The 19,474-nt window shown below is 41.4% G+C and overlaps 1 protein-coding gene across 2 annotated transcripts in view; it reads right to left on the reverse strand.

Annotated features, from left to right (window-relative positions):
- LOC145353281 (uncharacterized) overlaps positions 1 to 19,474 on the reverse strand; it is a 94,544-nt gene that overhangs the window by 65,232 nt on the left and 9,838 nt on the right. For both annotated transcript variants that reach the window (XM_080203880.1, XM_080203881.1), the window contains exons 4-7: positions 8,259 to 13,956; positions 2,918 to 2,965; positions 2,717 to 2,835; positions 320 to 473 (exon numbers count right to left, since the gene is read on the reverse strand). In XM_080203880.1, coding sequence (XP_080060006.1) covers positions 320 to 473; positions 2,717 to 2,835; positions 2,918 to 2,965; positions 8,259 to 13,956 — 6,019 coding nt within the window. The remainder of the gene's footprint in view (positions 1 to 319; positions 474 to 2,716; positions 2,836 to 2,917; positions 2,966 to 8,258; positions 13,957 to 19,474) is intronic.

Consider the following 19,474-nt stretch of genomic DNA (forward strand, 5'->3'; position numbering starts at 1 on the left):
GATCTTTTTAAAATTGAATAATTAAATGTCACTTATATTTGTAATTCTTGAGAAAATCAATTGAGACAAACTCAATTGCCTATACCTTCAACTGCATTGTTTTAAAGATCAGTCTTGTTTCACTTGGCAAAACAGATTCCTTTTTAAATGTAATTAAAAATACCAAAACTTCTTAAATAACATTGAAATCTTTCATTTCATCTTTGATTTTTCGATCCATCCCCGTAAATGATGTGGAGGGGAAAATTCACTCTTTCATGTTTTATGTGATGGACTGCTCATTTATTGTACTATTTCTTATTGATGGAGTTTCGCTTACCTTTACAATCCTTTTAATAGAACCAATCACAATTTTTGTAGGTGTGGATTCCATCTGCAAGTTCTTATCAACCCAGAATCCATAAAACTCCTTACGTCCCTCTTCCAAGACACATGTATGACCTTGAAATTCAGGTTTTTCATACAATATCCAACTGGAAGGAGGAAAGAGAAAACAAATTAGATATGCCAGATTGCAAAAACCGACTTCCCACTATTATCACTTTTGTTGATATATTCGATGAATCTACTAAGTCAGTGCCTTTTGGCATAAAATGGGTGGGTCTATTTGTATCATTTCTCTAATGATATTGTCTTCAATTGGTACAGCTTTCCCTAGTGATAGTGTCTTCAACTGGTACAGTTGCGCCAGAGATCCATGTTTGATTGGAATTGGATTGAGATGGCAGATCCTTATCTCACTTTGTCAGTAAAGCTACCAAGGGATGAGAATTTGATTTTAACCTGCTAGATTGAAACTAAGAGATGGACTGACATTGCTGTGACTCACTCTCAGTGTCCTAGAGACAATTAGCTCTTTGCTTGGAGAAAACTGTGGATCTCTCTGAGGACCAGTCTACAGATTAATGAAGGTGGGGATAAACAAAACATGTGAAGCAAGAGATTGTGTAAATAAGATCAAATAATTAATGCATATGTGTAAGCCAACACACAACAGTGTCATGTTCCAGTATAATATGAACTATTAGACTATGTGTTAGCATTTTGATCAAAAACAGGCTATTAAGCCTGTATCAAATACAGGCTGCTGCATTGACATTATCAGCTCCAAACAGTCCTGAGGCTCAACCAATATGAAGATTCAAACTTTCAAACTAGGAGCAGAAGAAGGCTACTTGACCCCTCAAGTCTATTCTGCCATTTAATAAGATCATGGCTGCTCTAATTGTAACCTCAACTCCATGTTCCTACCTGCCCCCCCAATTACCTTTCACTCAGTTGCTTATCAAGAGTCCATCTAGCTCAGCCTTAAAAATATTCAAAGATTCTGCTTCCGTTACTTTTTGAGGAAGAGAGTTACAAAGATTCACTATCCTCGGAAAATAAACAAATTCTCTTCATTTCTGTTTTAAATAAGAAATCCCTCATTTTTAAAGTGACTCCTAATTCTAAATTAAAAGAAGACACATCCTTTCCATATCCACTCTGTCAAGATCCCTGAGGATCTTTTATGTTTCAATCAAGTCAGTGGATACAAGCCAAGCCTGTAACTTTTCCTCATTAGTGAACCTGCCCATTGCTGGTACCAGTCTAGTAAACCTTCTCTGATCTGCTTCTAATGCATTTATATCTTTCTTTAAATAAGGAGAACAATACTGTACACAGTACCAATGTCATGTATAAACAAAACATAACCTTTCTACTTTTGTATTCTTAGCAATAAATGATAATATTCCATTAGCTTTCCTAATTACTTGCGGAATGTGTATAGTAACCTTTAGCGATCCGTGCGCTAGGATACCCAGATTCCTCTGCATCTCAGAGCTTTGCAACCTCTCACCATTGAAATAATAAGCTTATTTTCTATTCTTCCTGCCAAAATGAACAATTTCACATTTTCCCACATTATACTCTATTTGCCAGATCTTTGCTTACTCACTGAATCTATCTATATCATTTTGTAACCTCTTTACGCCCTCTTCACAACTTATTCATCTATTTACCTTTATATCATCATCAAACTGAATAAACAGAACAATCATAATAACAATAATTGAAACATGGCTCTAGCTGGGACAAGGTTTGAGGTATGAAAGTTTTAAGATGAATAAAAAGACACAGTGTTAAATAAACATAACTGTGTCGGAGTGTAAGGATTTAAATAGAGAAATATTGCAAACAGAATTCTTTTAATTGAGTTGAAGAGTACTAAGAATATACTGAGACTATGTCATGAACTGGCAAACAGACGCAGAGAAAGTGAAGATGAAATTTGTTGACAAACTAAGGTGTTCCATATGGTCTGAATGGTAGGGCATTTTAATTTCAAAGGGCCACAAAGATGAAAGAGACAAATTTGGATGGGGGTGTAAGAATGGTAGAAATACTAAAGAGGTTGTCTCAAACCTGAGTGGAAATAAAAATTAGGAGAGATGAAAAATGGCGTGTCAATTCGCCATCACCGAACAACTCCGTTGCACGAAACAAGATCCATCACAGCCAACAAAATCCTTCAGAAACTCATCACATATTTTACTATCAAAACCATTTTCTGCAAAATAAACTTAACCATGATTCAGAGCAAAAGCTTAAATATAGCAGTTATAAACAAATATACAGATTCAAATTACACAAAATTATTTAATTGATTATATAATTGAATGTTATACAGTTGTTGCACATAGCTTTGGTGTTAGGCTAAAATATAGTTTCTTACCATCCTCTGACAATTTTAAATGAGATTCCTTCAGAAAAAGTCCAGTTTGCTGCATCTGGTACATCAGTGAAGATTTCATGTTTGTTACCACGGAAGTTTAATTGGTCATAAATAACCATCTAAATCACAAGAAAGTGTTTTTAGATCACAGAACAAAACAGTGACTGCAGATTTAAAGTGTTTCTGAAAAAAATGACTTACCTTCCCTGGCCTTGGGTTGATTTTCAAATTTTTGTTCTTAACAAGATACTGCAACGAAACAGTGCAATAGATTATAGTCCTGAAGTTAACCAATTGGATGCCTCAGTCTTACAGCTGACACAGAATCATAGAATCATAGAATCCTACAGTGCAGAAAGAGGCCATTCGGCCCATCTAGTCTGCACCAACCACATTCCCACCTAGGCCCTATCCCCATACTTACCCACTAATCCCTCTAACCTATGCATCCTGGGACACTAAGGGGCAATTTAGAACGGCCAATCAACCATAATTATCAGTATCATATTTGCATCTTTGCATCACCCTCTTTTTAAAATAAGCCTAAATAATTAATTTTAGTATTTAATTTTCTGATATATTACTACACATTGGATGTTTCATTGTTCATTTCTTCACTGGGATGCTGGATGAAGTACCTCATGATGCTCTCTATTCTGGAGACTAAGTCCATTGGTGGCAATGGATGTTGGAGTGACTTGCGCTGGAGAGCAGGATGACACATGTGAGATTGGTGCACTGTTCATCCTATTAATTGCGTGCCATGATGAGCACATCAAATCTCATTGTGCCACAGGCAGGAAGTGGCCTGCTCCGCTATCACTTTCCAGCTTCCAATGCCTGGGTGCCATATTTAAACAGTACCCAGACAGCCATTCACTCGTTGCAGGTCAGGACCTCTGGATTCTGTAAGGACAATGTCTAGGAGAATGCAGCAACCTCCTGCTCAGCAATACCATCCTGCAAACTCCTCACCCGTTAGTCGAGGAAAGGAGAGATGTCGTCCTTCTGGGGGATGGCAGCAGAAGGCCCATCTGTCTGACCATGCCAGACTGGGAGGAGGTCAGTAGGGTGGTGAGCACCCATGGGATTCAAAAGACCACCCCACACTGGAGAAAACCGATGAATAATTTCATCCACTGCATAGGGATAAGTCGAACTTCTACTCACTGAAATGCTCATAAGGACATTTAGATTGGTGTCCACAGGGATGTCACACCTGATCAGCAAATGGGGCATCAGCACTGATTTTCTATTATTTTTTCCATAGGATGTGCGCAAAACCTCCCCAAGCAACCTAATGCGGAAGCCAGGTACAATATTCAGATAGTGATGGTGAGTTATGTGCAATATTTGAGCCAGCCAAGGCAATCACTCATTCTCTATTTTATTTCCATTCCAGGGATGAGCAGAAAGAGGAGGAGGGCAGCATCCTCCTCAGAGGGAGGCCTCTATCCTGGGCTACCATAACGGAGGACACAGCGGGTCCCTCACCTTTTGAGGTGTCACTGCATTAACATGCATCCACTACCAGCATAGAGGCTCACATCACAGTGGGTTACAGATCTGCAGTAGGTTTGGTTTAACAACCTTGCTCCTATTTCTTATGTTCTTAATCAGCCCTAGGACAAATGTTGGCTTTGTAAAGAGATGCAGGGAGTATCAGGGCAGAGTTGTTGGAGGCTGTGAAGAGACTGGGATGAGGGATGGAGGATTCAGTTTACATTCTGTCTGATGTTAACATCTGGTGTGCATATGCATTGAAGTCTCCACAAGAAAGATGATGGCCACTTTGGAAACCCTAGATCTAACAGTTTGTGCTGGATTTATGTTGGGATTTGCACTCTATCATTCTAGCCATGGCTGGGATCCAGAAATGGTTCAGTGAGAGGGGAATGGGGAACCTCAAACTTCCAAGTGCTCCTTTTCCTCAAGGGGTCAGAGAGGGGTCCTTGGACACTCACAGAGCGGAGAAGCACCAGTCAGGTACCTCGGGGTAAATCCAGGAGATTCCAAGAGTGCCATGCCACTCCATCTCTCCTCTCCCAAGGGCCACTCCACCACCAGCAAGTCAGGTTGAAGAGGGCATATCTGCAACAGAGCAGGCAGTCCTTAACTGGCTCGGCCCTCCAGGCCTCAGACTTCCAGAGTAAGCCCACATAAATCATCTCAGGCAACAGGGCATAGCAGTCAGCAAGTTGCTTCCACCTCTGCTGTGGATGGGAGAGCTGCACATAGATAAAATAGTAAGGTAAAGAAAATGTAAAAGTTTTGAATGTACACAGGTGCCATGGGAGCTCACTCATTGCATATAATTTGCACTTTTCCAAGTCTCAGGAATTAAATGGATATTCCAGTGATACTACAATCTGCATGCATTCAGGGGTGGAACATGTCTCCCACCTCCACAAAGAACTCCCATCTGGATCTTCAGATCTATTAATTCTTACACAATTTCACCACAGTGAGTAGACTTTCTATCCACATCCGTACCATCAGCAAAGGCACAGAATCTGTGAGCCTGATGGCTGGACAAGGCATCCATCATCCTTCAGTCTCAGGCAGACATCATGAGGGCACAGGAGAATTGTTCATCAGATCTGGTGTCCATTCTGCTGCTGTCACCCTTTCCATGTAAAGGACATGCCGGAAGCCCAAAGATAGGTGTTCCTCCCATTCACACATGAATGCGTATAACCAATGTGATGAGAGCCATGTGGAAGAAGCCTGACATGGACACTTGTCTCCGCTACCCTTGAAACTCTACAGAGAGGCCATTGTCTCAGCAATATAGAAAGAAAAAGAGAAAGATAAACAGTGTGATCCCTTATCAGCCTTGACCATTTACCCAGGGGGATGGAGATTTGGAGTCACAAGTTGCCAGCTTTCCACTAGTTGTACCCTCTGTAAACTTCACCTCCCTGCCTCAACTGCAGCCAATGTAAATGGTAGACAATGAACAGCAGCTCTACACCTTGCTGGGACCACAACGTTATGATTCTGGTACAGACTTTTGGTTTGATTTATTATTCTTATATTAGTATACAGTGAAAAATTGTTTCTTGCATACTGTTTGCATACCTTTGCATTCAATGCATAACATTCATAGAGAAGGAAACAAGAGGGTACAGAATGTAGTGTTACAGTCATTGCTAAGATGTAGAGAAAAACTTGAAAGCATAGAACAAGAGTGAAAGATAGAATTAGAGGGTATGCTGGGCACAGCTTACAAGAGGTTGCTACGCTCTGATTATCTTGGATCTACTGCTCTTTGAGCATCACCTTAAGCGTCACAACTGACTATAGTTCTCTTTTGCTTTTAGTCCTTTAGTCATTAATTGTACTGACCTTCAGTTCCACCTGCCCGAAAAGACCCCGTTCCTACCGCAGTTTGATAATGATGGTGTTGTCTTGCTGCGGCAGAAATGGTGCATGTCTCCTTTGATGCCCGCTCCCCTTATCTACCCTCTCTCTGTCACCCAGCAACTTCCCTCCATCACCATTAAGATATTAGGTTAGATTTTACACTCCCCTCTGTCACCCTTGAACCTCTCCCATTACTTGTGACTGTGTCACCATCCACCTCAACACGCCTTTCCACCCCACGGAGCCCACACATTACCATGCCTATGCCCATCCTAACCCTGCCCACTGCCATAATTTGTGCCACCTTTCTTGTCCACCATCATGACCCACCTGATCTTACCTTCACCTGTCAGACACATTTCCTGACCCTCTCACCCTATCTCATCCCATTTCCCTTTCTGTCATTCTTTTCATTGGTGTCTTGAATTCTCCCTCAGGATCACACATTGACTCCACAGACGCTGCACTCTTAAACACAGTGACCACCAAGCCTGGGCAGTCTACTCCCACCCCCATTCAGCCTTCAATCCCCCTTCCAGCCTTTGCCCCATCCATCCAACCTCCAGCCTTTGCCCCTTCCAACCATTCTCCTTTCCATCCTTTGTTCCTTGCACCTAACATCTTGCCTTCCAGTCCTCAATCAGCATTCACTCCAGCCTTCCACCCCTCTTCCCCTGTATACCACCTTTGGCCTTAGCACAGCTTTGGCTCCTGAAACCCAAGCATGGTCTGAAAGAATGGGGAAGGCAGCACTGACTGTCTGCTACATTCAGGAAATGGTCTCCCTGACAGACGCATGCCACTTATTTTTGGTCATGAAAATAATGTTCTAAATTCCCATAGGCAGGGCTCCAAATTTGTTGGGAAAACAAGATCCCTGCCTGTTGTCGTTTAATGAGCATTCATAGGATGCAAATGAGGCTCTCGACATTGCTCCATAGGACACTTGGTCTGCCTTTAGGCCACCATGAAAGTCAGGGGAACAAGTTTCCAAATTAACTTCCTACCAAAAGGAAACTAATCTTCCTCCTCCCACCACAATTTTCAATATAGGCAGGAACGAACAATTTCACCCTCATTAGTCCATCTTAGAAAGAAGGAAAGTAAACGATCCACATACGCCGGATTGACTCTGGCAATGAAAGTGGATAAAGACCCAAAAACTTTTACAGTTACATCTATCCACACGGGGATGATAACTAAAACAAAACATAGCCACAAGGACATAAAACACAAGCTATAATATTTGGCTTTGTAGTCTTTGCTTTAGTTTAGCCTTTTAGCTTTCATGTTATGGGCATAGTATGTTTAACAATAAGCTTCATGTTGCTATCCTTTCAATCAGCATATAGTATGAAGTCTGCAAGCTATCAGAATCAGAAGCAATGGCTGTGGGATAATCAGCATCATGATCCTTACAACTGTTTGTAGTCATGACCATTTCCTTCCCCATAGAATGTTGGTTGAATAGAATTTGACAGATTCACCAAATGATGAATGATTTGTATTTAATGTTCCTAAAGTATCAAACTCTTGCTGTTCCATGGAATGCAAAATATGCATCATCTTCAAGAACATTTATGCAGTTCCTTATGGTGAATAGCAACACAAAACTAGTAAAGCCTTAAGGTCTGCATTTTCAAAAGGAATAATAGATGACACTGGCGACAAGATTACCAAAAGTGTGGGGATGAGGGGGTTAAAGGAAGCTAAGAAAATAAGAAAATTTCAGTATCAACAAGGCTTCATATGAAAGGAATAAATATTCAAATTGTTAGAGTGTTAACAGTAAAATATCAGAAACAACTGTGACGTTACAAAATGCTTTTTTTAGGTGGGATTGTCCTGCATGTGTGAACCCAATGCGTTTAAATTGATGGTGCATGGCTTTCCACTGATCATTACACTGGATTGCTGTGTAAAATACCCAAAATTGTGGTCAGATGTTTCCCTTCAAGGAAAGGAGTAAACATCACATTAGGAAGAAAAAAATGCTTCCTTCTGCTACCTTTAGTTCGCTCTCAGTAGCACCTCTTACTGTAGGGCTGGCAAAGGCCAGGGAATAATTAATGTTCTTTCTCTCTTTGCTACCGATAGTACACATTATGTGAAGATCCAACATTGCAGTAGAAACATTAATTCTGGTGAATGTAAAGTTGAAAATAAAATATCTTACCTTTGAATCTGATGAACATTTTAATAGGTTTGAGTCTTCAACTAGTTTCTGTTGCAAATCAGTTAACACTTTAGGCACATTTTTAGGTAATGCTGTTTTATCCTTTGATAAGTAATCCTTAGACGACCGAAAATACTTGTAGAAAGCATTATTTTCTGCTGCGGAAGATGTAGGTTCTGGGGAGAGTTTGGAATTAGCCGGAGAAGTTTCTGTTTGTAACCGTGAAGACAAGTCTTGTTCCTCATTTATCTCCGGAGAAATCACAGTTGCTTTTTTCAAGTGGTCGCTAGAGAGGCTTGTGCTTGCTTTTAGTGCAAGAGCAGGACTAGTTGGTTGTTCTTCTTCCTCCTCAACCTTTTGAACTGTATTTACTATTTCCTCAAACTGTAAAGATTCTGCTGTTGGTTTGAGCACCGATGTAACAAGTTGGTTTGAAATGTTTTCTGTTGCTGAAGTTGGAGAATGAGGAAGATTGTACATGTCCACTTGTACGTCATTTTCAAACTCCTGTTCTTCATATATCGGTGGTAGAGCAAAAGGATAAATTTTCCTCCTGTTGATGTCATGACTCAAAGGTGTGTCGAGGATCAATGCTTCCTGCTCTAAAAGATGAGATTCTATTTCCTTCTCAATATGGTCAGTTATTCCTATGCTCTCTGTTACGTGATCTTTTAGAAAGTTAGCTAAACGTGCAAAGATGTCAAAGTTTTCCCGTGGTTCAGCAATTCTCCCCGTTTCAACCTCCTCTACATTTTTCATACTTTGATTTGTAAAATTGCCTGGATCAGCTAACTTACTAGATTCACTTTCCCCATAAACAGCAATTAAATTTCCTTGGATATTATTAGATTGACTTGATATTACAGAATCAGTTTTTAATTCAGCAGTACTCTGTGTTGGATTAAGAACAGTACACTGCTCTGATATTATGGTGGGAAATTCCTGGACCGTGTGATCAGAGTTATTGTCTGTTTTCATTATGTTTGAAGGTGGTTTTGATAATGAATCTTCTGCAGCAATTACAGGATTGCTCAGCTCAGTTCTCTGTTCTGTTTCTTTCACAGGATCCTGAGCTTCTATTTCAACATTGTTCACTTTGACTTCAATTGTTTGAGATGCAGATTCTGTGCTGCCAGATGCCTGACTAGTTGAGGTGAGATTTAAGAATCCTGACCCTGCCTCCTGGTTTCTTCCATCTTTGACAGCATGTAGCAGTGTAATGTCAGTGTCCATTGGCAATAAAGATGCTGCACTGATGCTTTTCTCATGTAGATCCATCGTTATTAACTCGTCTTTCTTATCAGCTCTATGGATTGGAGGAACACACTCAGAAATACTTTGGTTTACTACCAGAGGTTTGTCTTGACTCTCTCCTCCAGAAACATGTCTGGAATTAATTTCACACTTCCCTAGTTCCTCTGAGTGTACCACTCTCTCACCATTAACTTCTACTGTCTTCACTGATTCCTCAGGTACTTTATCAATGATATTGTCTATTGGTAAATTATGTGTGCTCTCATTTATGTCAATGGCTTCCATTCTCTCCATCAACCTGGCTGTTTTTATTATATCTGAAACTGTTTCTGGACAAGGAACAACCTCTTTGTTTATAATGTTACTCGTCTGGGTCAGTGGTCTAACTGGTTCTGTGAAAGCTGCCACTCTGACAGCAGATGTTGGTGCTGATGGTAAGGTCATGTTGCTTTCAGTAGCTGCTCCTGTGTCTGATAAAGACACTTGTGCTGCATCAGGTACCTGAGTGTTTGTCATGCCCTCCTGGGTGGAAAGCATAATCTTTTGTATCATTCTTTTTGCCACTTCATTCACTGGTTTAATTGAATCTGATAATAAGAAGAAGGAGCTCTTTGGTGTTTCAGAAAGCAGGCACGTTCCATCTTCTCCAACTTCTGTGGTTAGATTAGTGGAGTCTTCTTGGTCAGTTGACAAACTTGACTGACTTATTTTTGACTCCACAGAACCTGACTGAAAATGATTTGCTTCTGAGTTTGGTGGACTTTTACCAAAATCAGACATAGCATCATCCTGGGTGTCATTAGATTGGCTTGATTTTACAGAATCAGTTTTTAATTCAGCTGTTCTCTGTGTTGGATCAAGAACATTACACTGCTCTGATACTATGGTGGGAAATTCCTGGACCGTGTGATCAGATTTATTGTCTGTTTTCGTTATGTCTGAAGATGGTTTTGACAATGAATCTTCTGCAGCAATAACACAATTGTTCAGCTCAGTTCTCTGTTCTCTTTCTTTCACAGGATCCTGAGCTTCTATTTCAGCATCATTCACTTTGACTTCAATTGTTTGAGATGCAGATTCTGTGCTGCCAGATGCCTGACTAGTTGAGGTGAGATTTAAGAATCCTGACCCTGCCTCCTGGTTTCTTCCACTTTTAACAGCATGTGGCAGTGTAATGTCAGTGTCTATTGGCAATAAAGATGCTGCACTGATGCTTTTCTCATGTAGTTCCATCCTTATTGATTCGTCTTTCTTATCAGCGCTGGGGATTGGAGGAACACACTCAGAAGTATTTTTGTTTATCACCAGAGGTTTGTCTTGACTCTCTCCTCCAGAAACATGTCTGGAGTTATTCTCAGACTCCCTTGGTATTTCTGCATGTACCATCCCCTTAAGTCGCTCATCGTAAACTTCTGCTGTCGTCACTAATTCCTCAGGTTCTTCTTGAATTGTGTAGATCATTGTAACATTATTTATGCTCTCACTTAAGTCATCATCTTTTACATCAACTAGTCTGGCAGCTTCTATTGCATCTAACTCTGTTTGTGTGTTAGTAGCATCATCTTCGATATGTGTGGTACTCATTTGGATATGTGGTGTTACCCGCATCGCTGAAGATATTATTTCCTCTTCTATTTCTTTTGTTTTTCCTTCCAAAATGTTATCACTATCTGTAGCTATTGCTCTTTCTACTGAATATACCTCTGATGCATCAACTGTACATGTTTCTGTGATTAATTGTGCTCTTGATTGTAAGGTGATTAGTTCTTCCTTCTTTTCTTTGATTTTTAAGGCAGTCTCTTCATCTTCCGGTTTACCTGAATTTGATGCATTTGCATCCTTGTTGTCATAGCTTCTGATTTTTTTTGCCATTTCTTCAGTTTCTTCATTAGACTGGGTCATTCTGGAGTTATTCAGTGAATCTCCCTGCAAGGTACTTAGAATGGCTTCCTTTGCACAGTCTGCAACAGGAGCAATTGGTTTTGTTAACTCTGCAGTTTCATCGGCCTGTGTATTTCCCAAATTTGATTCACTCATTATATTAGGCTGCCTACTTTCCCACATATTCAACAAGCCAGTACTTTGTTGAAAACATCTGTACCACAAACTGTTTTCTGAAGGGCTACACTTGCTTGTTCCCTTGGACAATTCATTGGCCTCTTTCAGCATTGCTGCAAAGTTAGATGCTCTTTTGTTATCCTGCATTTCTTCAAGCAACTGATTTTGTTTAATGGCTGGCACAGTTACAATTTCACTATCTGCAATTGAATGTGCATTTTTGTCTGAATCCAATGAAAAATATGTTGATTCTTGATAGTACCTGTAGAATATACTTTCATTAGCCAAGGAGGGCTTGACTACTCTAGAAACCTGGGGTTCAAGTGAAAAGGAAGAAGTACCTGGTAATGATTCTGATATATGGTCATGTTCCTTTCCAGAAGAAATTTTAAATAAATGATCTAGTTTTTGGGTGTATAATGATTCCTCAGTCTCAAGGTAGCTGACATCTGCAATCTCTCGGGATTCATTAGTTATAGTAGGTTCAGAATTGCTAAACTCATATGACTGTGGTGTACTTGGGGCTGTGTCTGCATCAATTTTAGAGACAGTAGCATTTGATTTTCTGAGATACTTATCATTATCAATTTCAACTCTTGATGTATTGGTAACATTAGCACTTGTGGCTGTATCTTCAGATCTTGCTTCAAAAGTTGTCACTATGGATGGGTCCTTACTCATTTGCTTTTTCAATACTTCAGAAGACGACTTCTCATTTCCATATATTATGTCAGATTTGGATTTCCATTGTGGTGTTTGACTGTACTCCTCTAAGGGTTCCTCAAGTGCATATCCAGTTGTGAGACTTTCAGTGGATAACCCTGTTACATTGTCTTTGTCTTTATACTCTTTTGGCATGCCATTGGTAGAGGCATCAGGAATACCCACTTCATTACTGAACACTGCGAAAGTACCTGATACCGCTGCGTGTCCATTTGTTTGAGTCCTGATGGCAATTTCCGATTGTGCATCATAGTTATCATTAAGTATTACTTTTGGTGCATCTAACTTGTCGTTCAAGTGGATTGTGTTCATTGTAAAAGAGACAGCTTTTGTTGGAGCATTAGCATTGTCCAAAATTTCCAGCGTCAGCCCTTGCTTTTCACTCTTGCTTCCAAGTTCTATTTCCTCAGTCTCTATTGCCACATCATCTTGCTTTGAAGCAATAACCACAGGAACTGCTAGAGCCCCATCTTCTGAATTAGCAAAGATGCTTTGTCTTTTCCTGTCTGTATTATCAGCTTGTTGGCCAGTCTCTGTTGAGGGAGTAAAATTATTTGAACTGTCAGGTTTCAAGTTTTGAGCTGTTGCTGCTTCAACTGCATCTACCATGGAGCAGTGTGCCTTTGGTACATCTGTTTCATTTCCTTTTATATGGATTGTCTTCGAGGCAGAGGGAATATGGAACTTATGCTGGTGGTCCATCAGAATAGTTGTTTTGGATGAGCTGTCAATTTGGGTAGTTATGTGGCTTGTTGTTATGTCAGCATAGTCCTCATTCTTGTGACTCTGATCGTTGTGATCAGTGAGTAACTTATCTTTCTGAATGAAACATTGTGCGTCCCTCTCTGGTACACCATCTTCTTTTGAATGCAAGTCTTCAGGTGTCATTGTTCTAACTTGGACAGATATGTCATCCAGATTGACAGCAGTTATCTTTTGTATATTGGTGGTATTTGATACTGATGTATCAGACTGTAATACTTGTTCCTTGGTGCTATCTATGGTTCTTGTTGTCACTGGGCTGCATTCCCTTCCTATCTTTGTTACCTCTTGGTGGTGTGGTCCAGTTAATTCTACCTCCCTGCTAACGCCACTGAAAAAATTATGCTGCATCAATTGTTCATTTTCTGTTTTTGCATCTTGGGCCAGCCCGGGTTTGTTTGACGGAAACTTTGCTGTGTCGATTCTGGGCTGCAATTCAGCATTTGCCTTGCCATGATCAATTAGAGGCATTTTTCCTTCTGATGGTGTTTGAACCTCAGTCATTGTTGGGTCTTGCAAAAGGACACAAGGGTTAGTTTCTTCTTTTGTTTGATTTATGAGAGGTTGATCAACTGGTGAAATCACACTCTTTTCATCTACTTCCGAAATTATGGGACTTAGTGGTTGGAATGGTTTTCTCTGCGATCTCCTCCTTCTGATTCTCCTTGCTCCTCGGTAAGTTGAATAAGTGATGGTTGGTGGAACAGGCATATCTTGTTCAGGCTCAGAACCAGCTGATTCATTGGCTCCGACCTCTAAACCTTGGCTATTCATTTCTTTGCGTTCGCCTGCTACAGCTTGTAGCAGCATTAGGGTTTTCCGATAAGTAGCATCCTTGTCACTGCTTACTGCATCAACATCCTTGCCCAATGGAATACCTCCACCTAACTTCTTTAATTTCCTGAAAATGAAAAGAAAATTTTTTTTTGACTTTCACTCTTGGACAGAGTAACCTTGTGTTTACGGTAGAGGACTAGTAACATAGAAATCTAGAGTTCAAATCCTGTCACAATAATGTATGAAATGGAATTCAACAAATGCGATAATTTATGAACTAACACCAGAAAGCATGGTAATTTTTTAAAAAGCCCCAACTGGTTCATTAATGTGCTTCAGGGAGGGCAACATGACTGCTTTGGACTTTTTGATTCCAGTCCCACATCGCATAGTCAATTAACTTATGTAAATAAATGTCACTTTTTTGGCCTTGGTCACACCCAAGAACAAATACAAAAAAAAATTTTATGTGTGGTTTAGAATGTTGTTTTAAATCAAATGAAAGAAAACTATAATACTCTTCAGTGATGCATCACTTAACAACAGCCACCATCTCAATCATAATGCTGGTGTTAATCCAGAGGAAGAGAAAAGAACCCCAAAAAACATTAATCTTTTGATTTGAAAAATTTTACAAATTTCATGAGCACTGGATGTCTCAAAACTCTTTATAGCCAATGAAGTATACCGTGAAGTATAGTCACTGTTGTTGTAATGTAAGAAATATCGCGGCCAATTTGCGTTCAATAAACTCGCACAGACAGAAATGTGATAATAACCAGCTAATCTGATGATGTTGATTGGACGGATAAATGCTGCCCAGGACACTGGGGATAACTCCCAGGCCCTTCTTAAAAATAGTGCCACAGGATCTTTTACATCCGGCTGAGCAGTTAGATGTGGCCCTGATTTGAATGTTTCATGCAAAAGACAGCACGTCTGACAATGCAGTGCTTCCCGAGTACTGCACTGGAGTGTCAGCTTTGATTTTTGTGCTCAAGTCCTGTGGTTTGAAGATGAGTGAACTACCAACTGAGCCATGGTTGACAAAAATATATAACAAAATACATAAGAGAACAAAATAAAAATATAATTGTCATACAGGATTTCAGAGCATTAGTTCCCCCAATTGTGCAACCTGGGAAAGGCTGCAAATGTATAAAACATGAATGCCATCCTTATAAGGAATACTTAGTGACATGCACCAGAATATCGCCACCTGACCTGCCACTGAATCAGTGCGGGCAAGGGGCAAACAACAGAAATGTCCGTTGACCTGGTGTGGGAATTTCTGGTCTCACTCGAATGAGGCTGTAAAATCACACCCATGATGCTTTTCCTCATAAAATAACAGTTTGAATGGAGTCCAATTACCATATATACTCATGTAAAAGTTGAATTTATGAAACTATTTTTAGTTAAAAGGTTAAGGGATTGACTTTTGCATGACTATTGTTTTCCAGGGGCTGACTTTCAACTACCAACACCCATAGCTCAGAGGCAGCAGAGGACCATGCTGGATTTTTAGCCTCCTTGTTTCAGATCTGATTGGAGCATAAAGCAAGCCTAAAAAGGTGAGTTTTTAAATAATCCTTTTTCTTTTGCTACTGGGCCATGGGACTGTTCATGACAGCTCAGTGAACTTACTTCCATTTCTGAGAGCTTGTGGTTCACACACACTGTGCACACTGGTACTATAGCATGTTCCAACCGTACCTCCGTCATTTCAATGTAGAATTAAACTTGTATTAACATTTCCTGATATCTCAGTGGGCAAATTGCACTTGTGACCTCGCACTAATACAGACTGATCAGAAACCTCCTGCTTCAAATCCTGGGGCTGCATTTTATATGCCCCTGCTGGATATGTTTCCTGCAGGGGGCAATTGAAATTGGAGGGATGCCACTTTCTCACTTAGCCCAGTACTAAGTGGGGGTGCTGAAATTGGCATCCCGCATGCCATATTTAAATAACTAATCAAGCCAATTGAGCTCGATAATAAGCTGACGCACCATAACTTCAGTAAGAAGTCTCACAACACCAGGTTAAAGTCCAACAGATTTATTTGATAGTAAATGCCACAAGCTTTCAGAACGCTGTTCCTTTGTCAGGTGAGTGGAGAGTTCTGATCAGAAACAGGGCATAAAAGGCACACACAGTTTACAGAATACTGATTAGAATGCGAGTCTTTACAGCTAATCTGCTATTCAAGTCTTAAAGGTGCAAACAATGTGAGTGGAGATGGCATTAAGCATAAGTTAAAGAGATGTGTATTGTCTCCAGACAGGACAGTTAAGGAATTACTGGGGTTACAGATAGTGTGACAAGAACCCAAGATCCTGGCTGAGGCCGTCCTATGCAATCATATGCGACATACGACATATGACAGCGCAGAATCGCTGAGCAGAGACTGATAGCCAATTCCACACATATGAGGACAGCCTCAGCCGGGATCTTGGATTCATGTCACACTATCTGTAACCCCCAATGACTTGCCTGAACTTGCAACATCTCACTTACTGTCCTGTCTGGAGACAATACACATCTCTTTAACCTATGCTTAATGCTATCTCCACTCACACTGATTGCATCTTTAAGACTTGAATAGCAGATTAGCTGTAAAGACTTACATTATTATCAGTATTCTGTAAACTGTGAGTACCTTTATATGCTCTGTTTCTGATCAGAACTCTCCACTCACCTGACGAAGGAATAGCGTTCTGAAAGTTTGTGGCATTTACTATCAAATAAACCTGTTGGACTTTAACCTGGTGTTGTGAGACTTCTTACTGTGTTTACCCCAGTCCAACACCGACATCTCCACATCATGGCACCACAACTTGGCAGTGCACAGCCCAATTTTAAAAAAACTTTATCATAAGGCAAGGGGCAGCATGGTGGCACAGGAGCGGCATGGTGGCATAGAGGTTAGCACTGCTGCCTCACAATGCCAGGGACCAAGGTTCAATTCCGGCCTTGGGTCATTGTCTGCGTGGAGTCTGCACATTCTCCCCATGTCCAGGTGGGTCTCCTCTGGGTGCTCCGGTTTCCTCTCAAAATCCAAAGATGTGCAGGTTAGGTTGATTGACCCTAGTGTCAGGGGATTAGTAGGGTAAACATGTGGGATTATGGGACTAGGGCCTGGGTGGAATTGTGGTCAGTGCAGGCTCGATGGGCTGAAAGGCCTCCTTCTGCACTGTAGGGATTTTATGATCTCTGAGGGCAGGAAGAAAAGAAGAGCTCTCTTTAGGGGGTGCTCTTTGTGGTTCTGGGGGCAAACCTTCCCAAGACAATACCCCCTCTTTCTTCCTACCCACCTGCTCCATTAAACATACTCATAAACTCCACCCCTCATCCCTAAACTACCCAAACCTTCCATACTCAAGACTCTGGACTTACCTTGGATCAGGATCTATAATTGATCCTGGGTGCAGTCCCAGGAGTGCCCGCTAATGTGGCATTGGGACTTATGAAGCTGCCAGCCAATGTGGCTGCAATTCCCAAGGGCCAGACTTCCTCCACAGTCAGGGGTAGAAGTCCTACACGACCCAATTTTAGCGTGGCCGCAGAGTATTATGTGGGCTGGAATGGAATGGGCAACCAGTATGGGATTCAACCACACTGACTACCCTCATCTCCCACCCCCTGGTCTCTGGTGTGTTACTCTGAACACAGAGGAGGGCAGTGAGCTGAATCAAGTGGAATGCCCTTGGAAGGTTGGGGGCCACTTTACGCAAGATCAACTATTACATGAGTTTACATGGCAAATCAAAACATTTCTCCTAATACTCATATCTTCCCATTGTCAAGGTTTTCTGTGATGCAGCTGAAGCCAGTAATCCTGGATTATTTTCAAATATCTATTCCATTTTTATAGCCAATTGTTATCTGAATCATAACCTTAGAAACATTGACTAATTCCACTTCACATTAAAATTAAAAGGTTTGTGGGAGAAAAACTATCAGTGAAGATCGTTACAGTCTGCTGTATATTCATTATGGGACATCAGTCTTATAAATTAGCTGTCAATGATAACTGCCTCCCCATTTTAGCATTATTTTTAATTTGGAAAGTCACAGTAATTCAGATCAATGTCGCTTCTTTCTTTAGAAGCTCCTTTCTAAATACAATAATACAACATGCTGGAACTTCGGATCTCACTCACATCTGTGGGAGAGCGCCACCCAGATAAGTGCTGGGAGTTCAGGCTGCTGTTCATTTCCAAGTGGCCCATACATAGGTGATCAGTGGTTGGGGATGGGACAGGAGGTCTCAGGATAGGGAGAAGAATTGAAGACCTTGGCCATGTGAGCAACTGGCGGCAAGTGGAAGTTGTTGGGGGAGGGGGATGGTGGGCGATAATGGGGCTGCAGGGAGAAGCAATTGGTGATCAGAAATGAATCAGTTCCAGTGGAGAGTCATTTAGATCCAAAACATTAACTCTCAGATGCTGCCGGACCTGCTGAGTTTATCCAGCATTTTCTGTTTTATGGGGGGGGGGAAGGGATTGATGGTTAGAAGTGTAAGTGACCGGGAAGCAGATGGAGGGATGAGATCAAAGTCCAGTGTCAGAGTATGGAGATCGGGGGTTGCAAACTTTGAGATCGGAGGCATAAAGGGTGAGGTGGTGAGCAATGATAGTGATTGGAATGGTGTTTCACAAGTAAGTAACTTATTTCATTTGCAGGCAAATCTAGGGTGGGATATGCTGAGTGCAGCAATTGGCAATGGACAAACCAATGTTGACAGATCATTTATTGTGGAAGGCAAATATTTTAAGACAATGGCCTAGAAATTGGGCTGTGTAGCGTTCATTCTGTGGCTTTTGAAGGTTCCAAATGTTGAACATGAGCCAGTGCAGCAGGCATTCAATCAGTTATTTCTATTAAACCCATTTCAATAACCCTTGCCTGTTCTTATTTGATATGGCTACGCGCTTTGGGTCAGAAGTGCACATTCACGGGGCAGAATTCTGGGATCTCAGTACACTGGGAGATTCCCTCCCTCCTTCAATGGACATCGGAACCTCCCCTCATCAGCAGCAGCATGTTCCTCCAACTGATTTCCTCCACACACTTGCCAGCATTGGCGCCCTCCCGATGGATCCTGCTGCCTGAGCCCAGACATGCCCCCACCCCCTCATCATGACCCCTGGCATGAAACCCCCTGCATAACCCTCCCTGCATGACCCCCTCTTGCATAGCCTCTTATCCTAGCCCCCTTTGTCATAATCCCCCTATCATAGCCCACCCTGTCACAGACACTCCTGTCATAGACCCCATTCAAGTCCATCTCTTGGCACTGCCTCTGGCACACTGGCGATGCACAACTAGCAATGTTGGGTGGCTGGTAGCCACTGCCAGGATGTCCACTGGGCACTGCCAGGCCATACCCCCAACCATCCAGGGGCTTCAATGGCCTCCAAGCCTCCCGGTGTAGCCATCGCGTCAGGTCTCTGCTACATTCTTGGCATTCTCATGCTGTGCCCGAAGGCTGGAGAGTCTAATGGTCATTATGATTCTGATTTAAATGCTACTTTAAATATGCTAATCAGCGTCATGCCCTTTCTGGGGGTGATCCAGTTTGCACCATTAGGAAGGGGCTGATCGGATTGCAAACTGTTTGGCGCTGGATGCAAAG

This window comes from Carcharhinus amblyrhynchos, chromosome 15, assembly GCF_965287045.1.
Source record: "Carcharhinus amblyrhynchos chromosome 15, sCarAmb.v2.hapA, whole genome shotgun sequence".
Taxonomy (NCBI): Eukaryota; Metazoa; Chordata; class Chondrichthyes; order Carcharhiniformes; family Carcharhinidae; genus Carcharhinus; species Carcharhinus amblyrhynchos.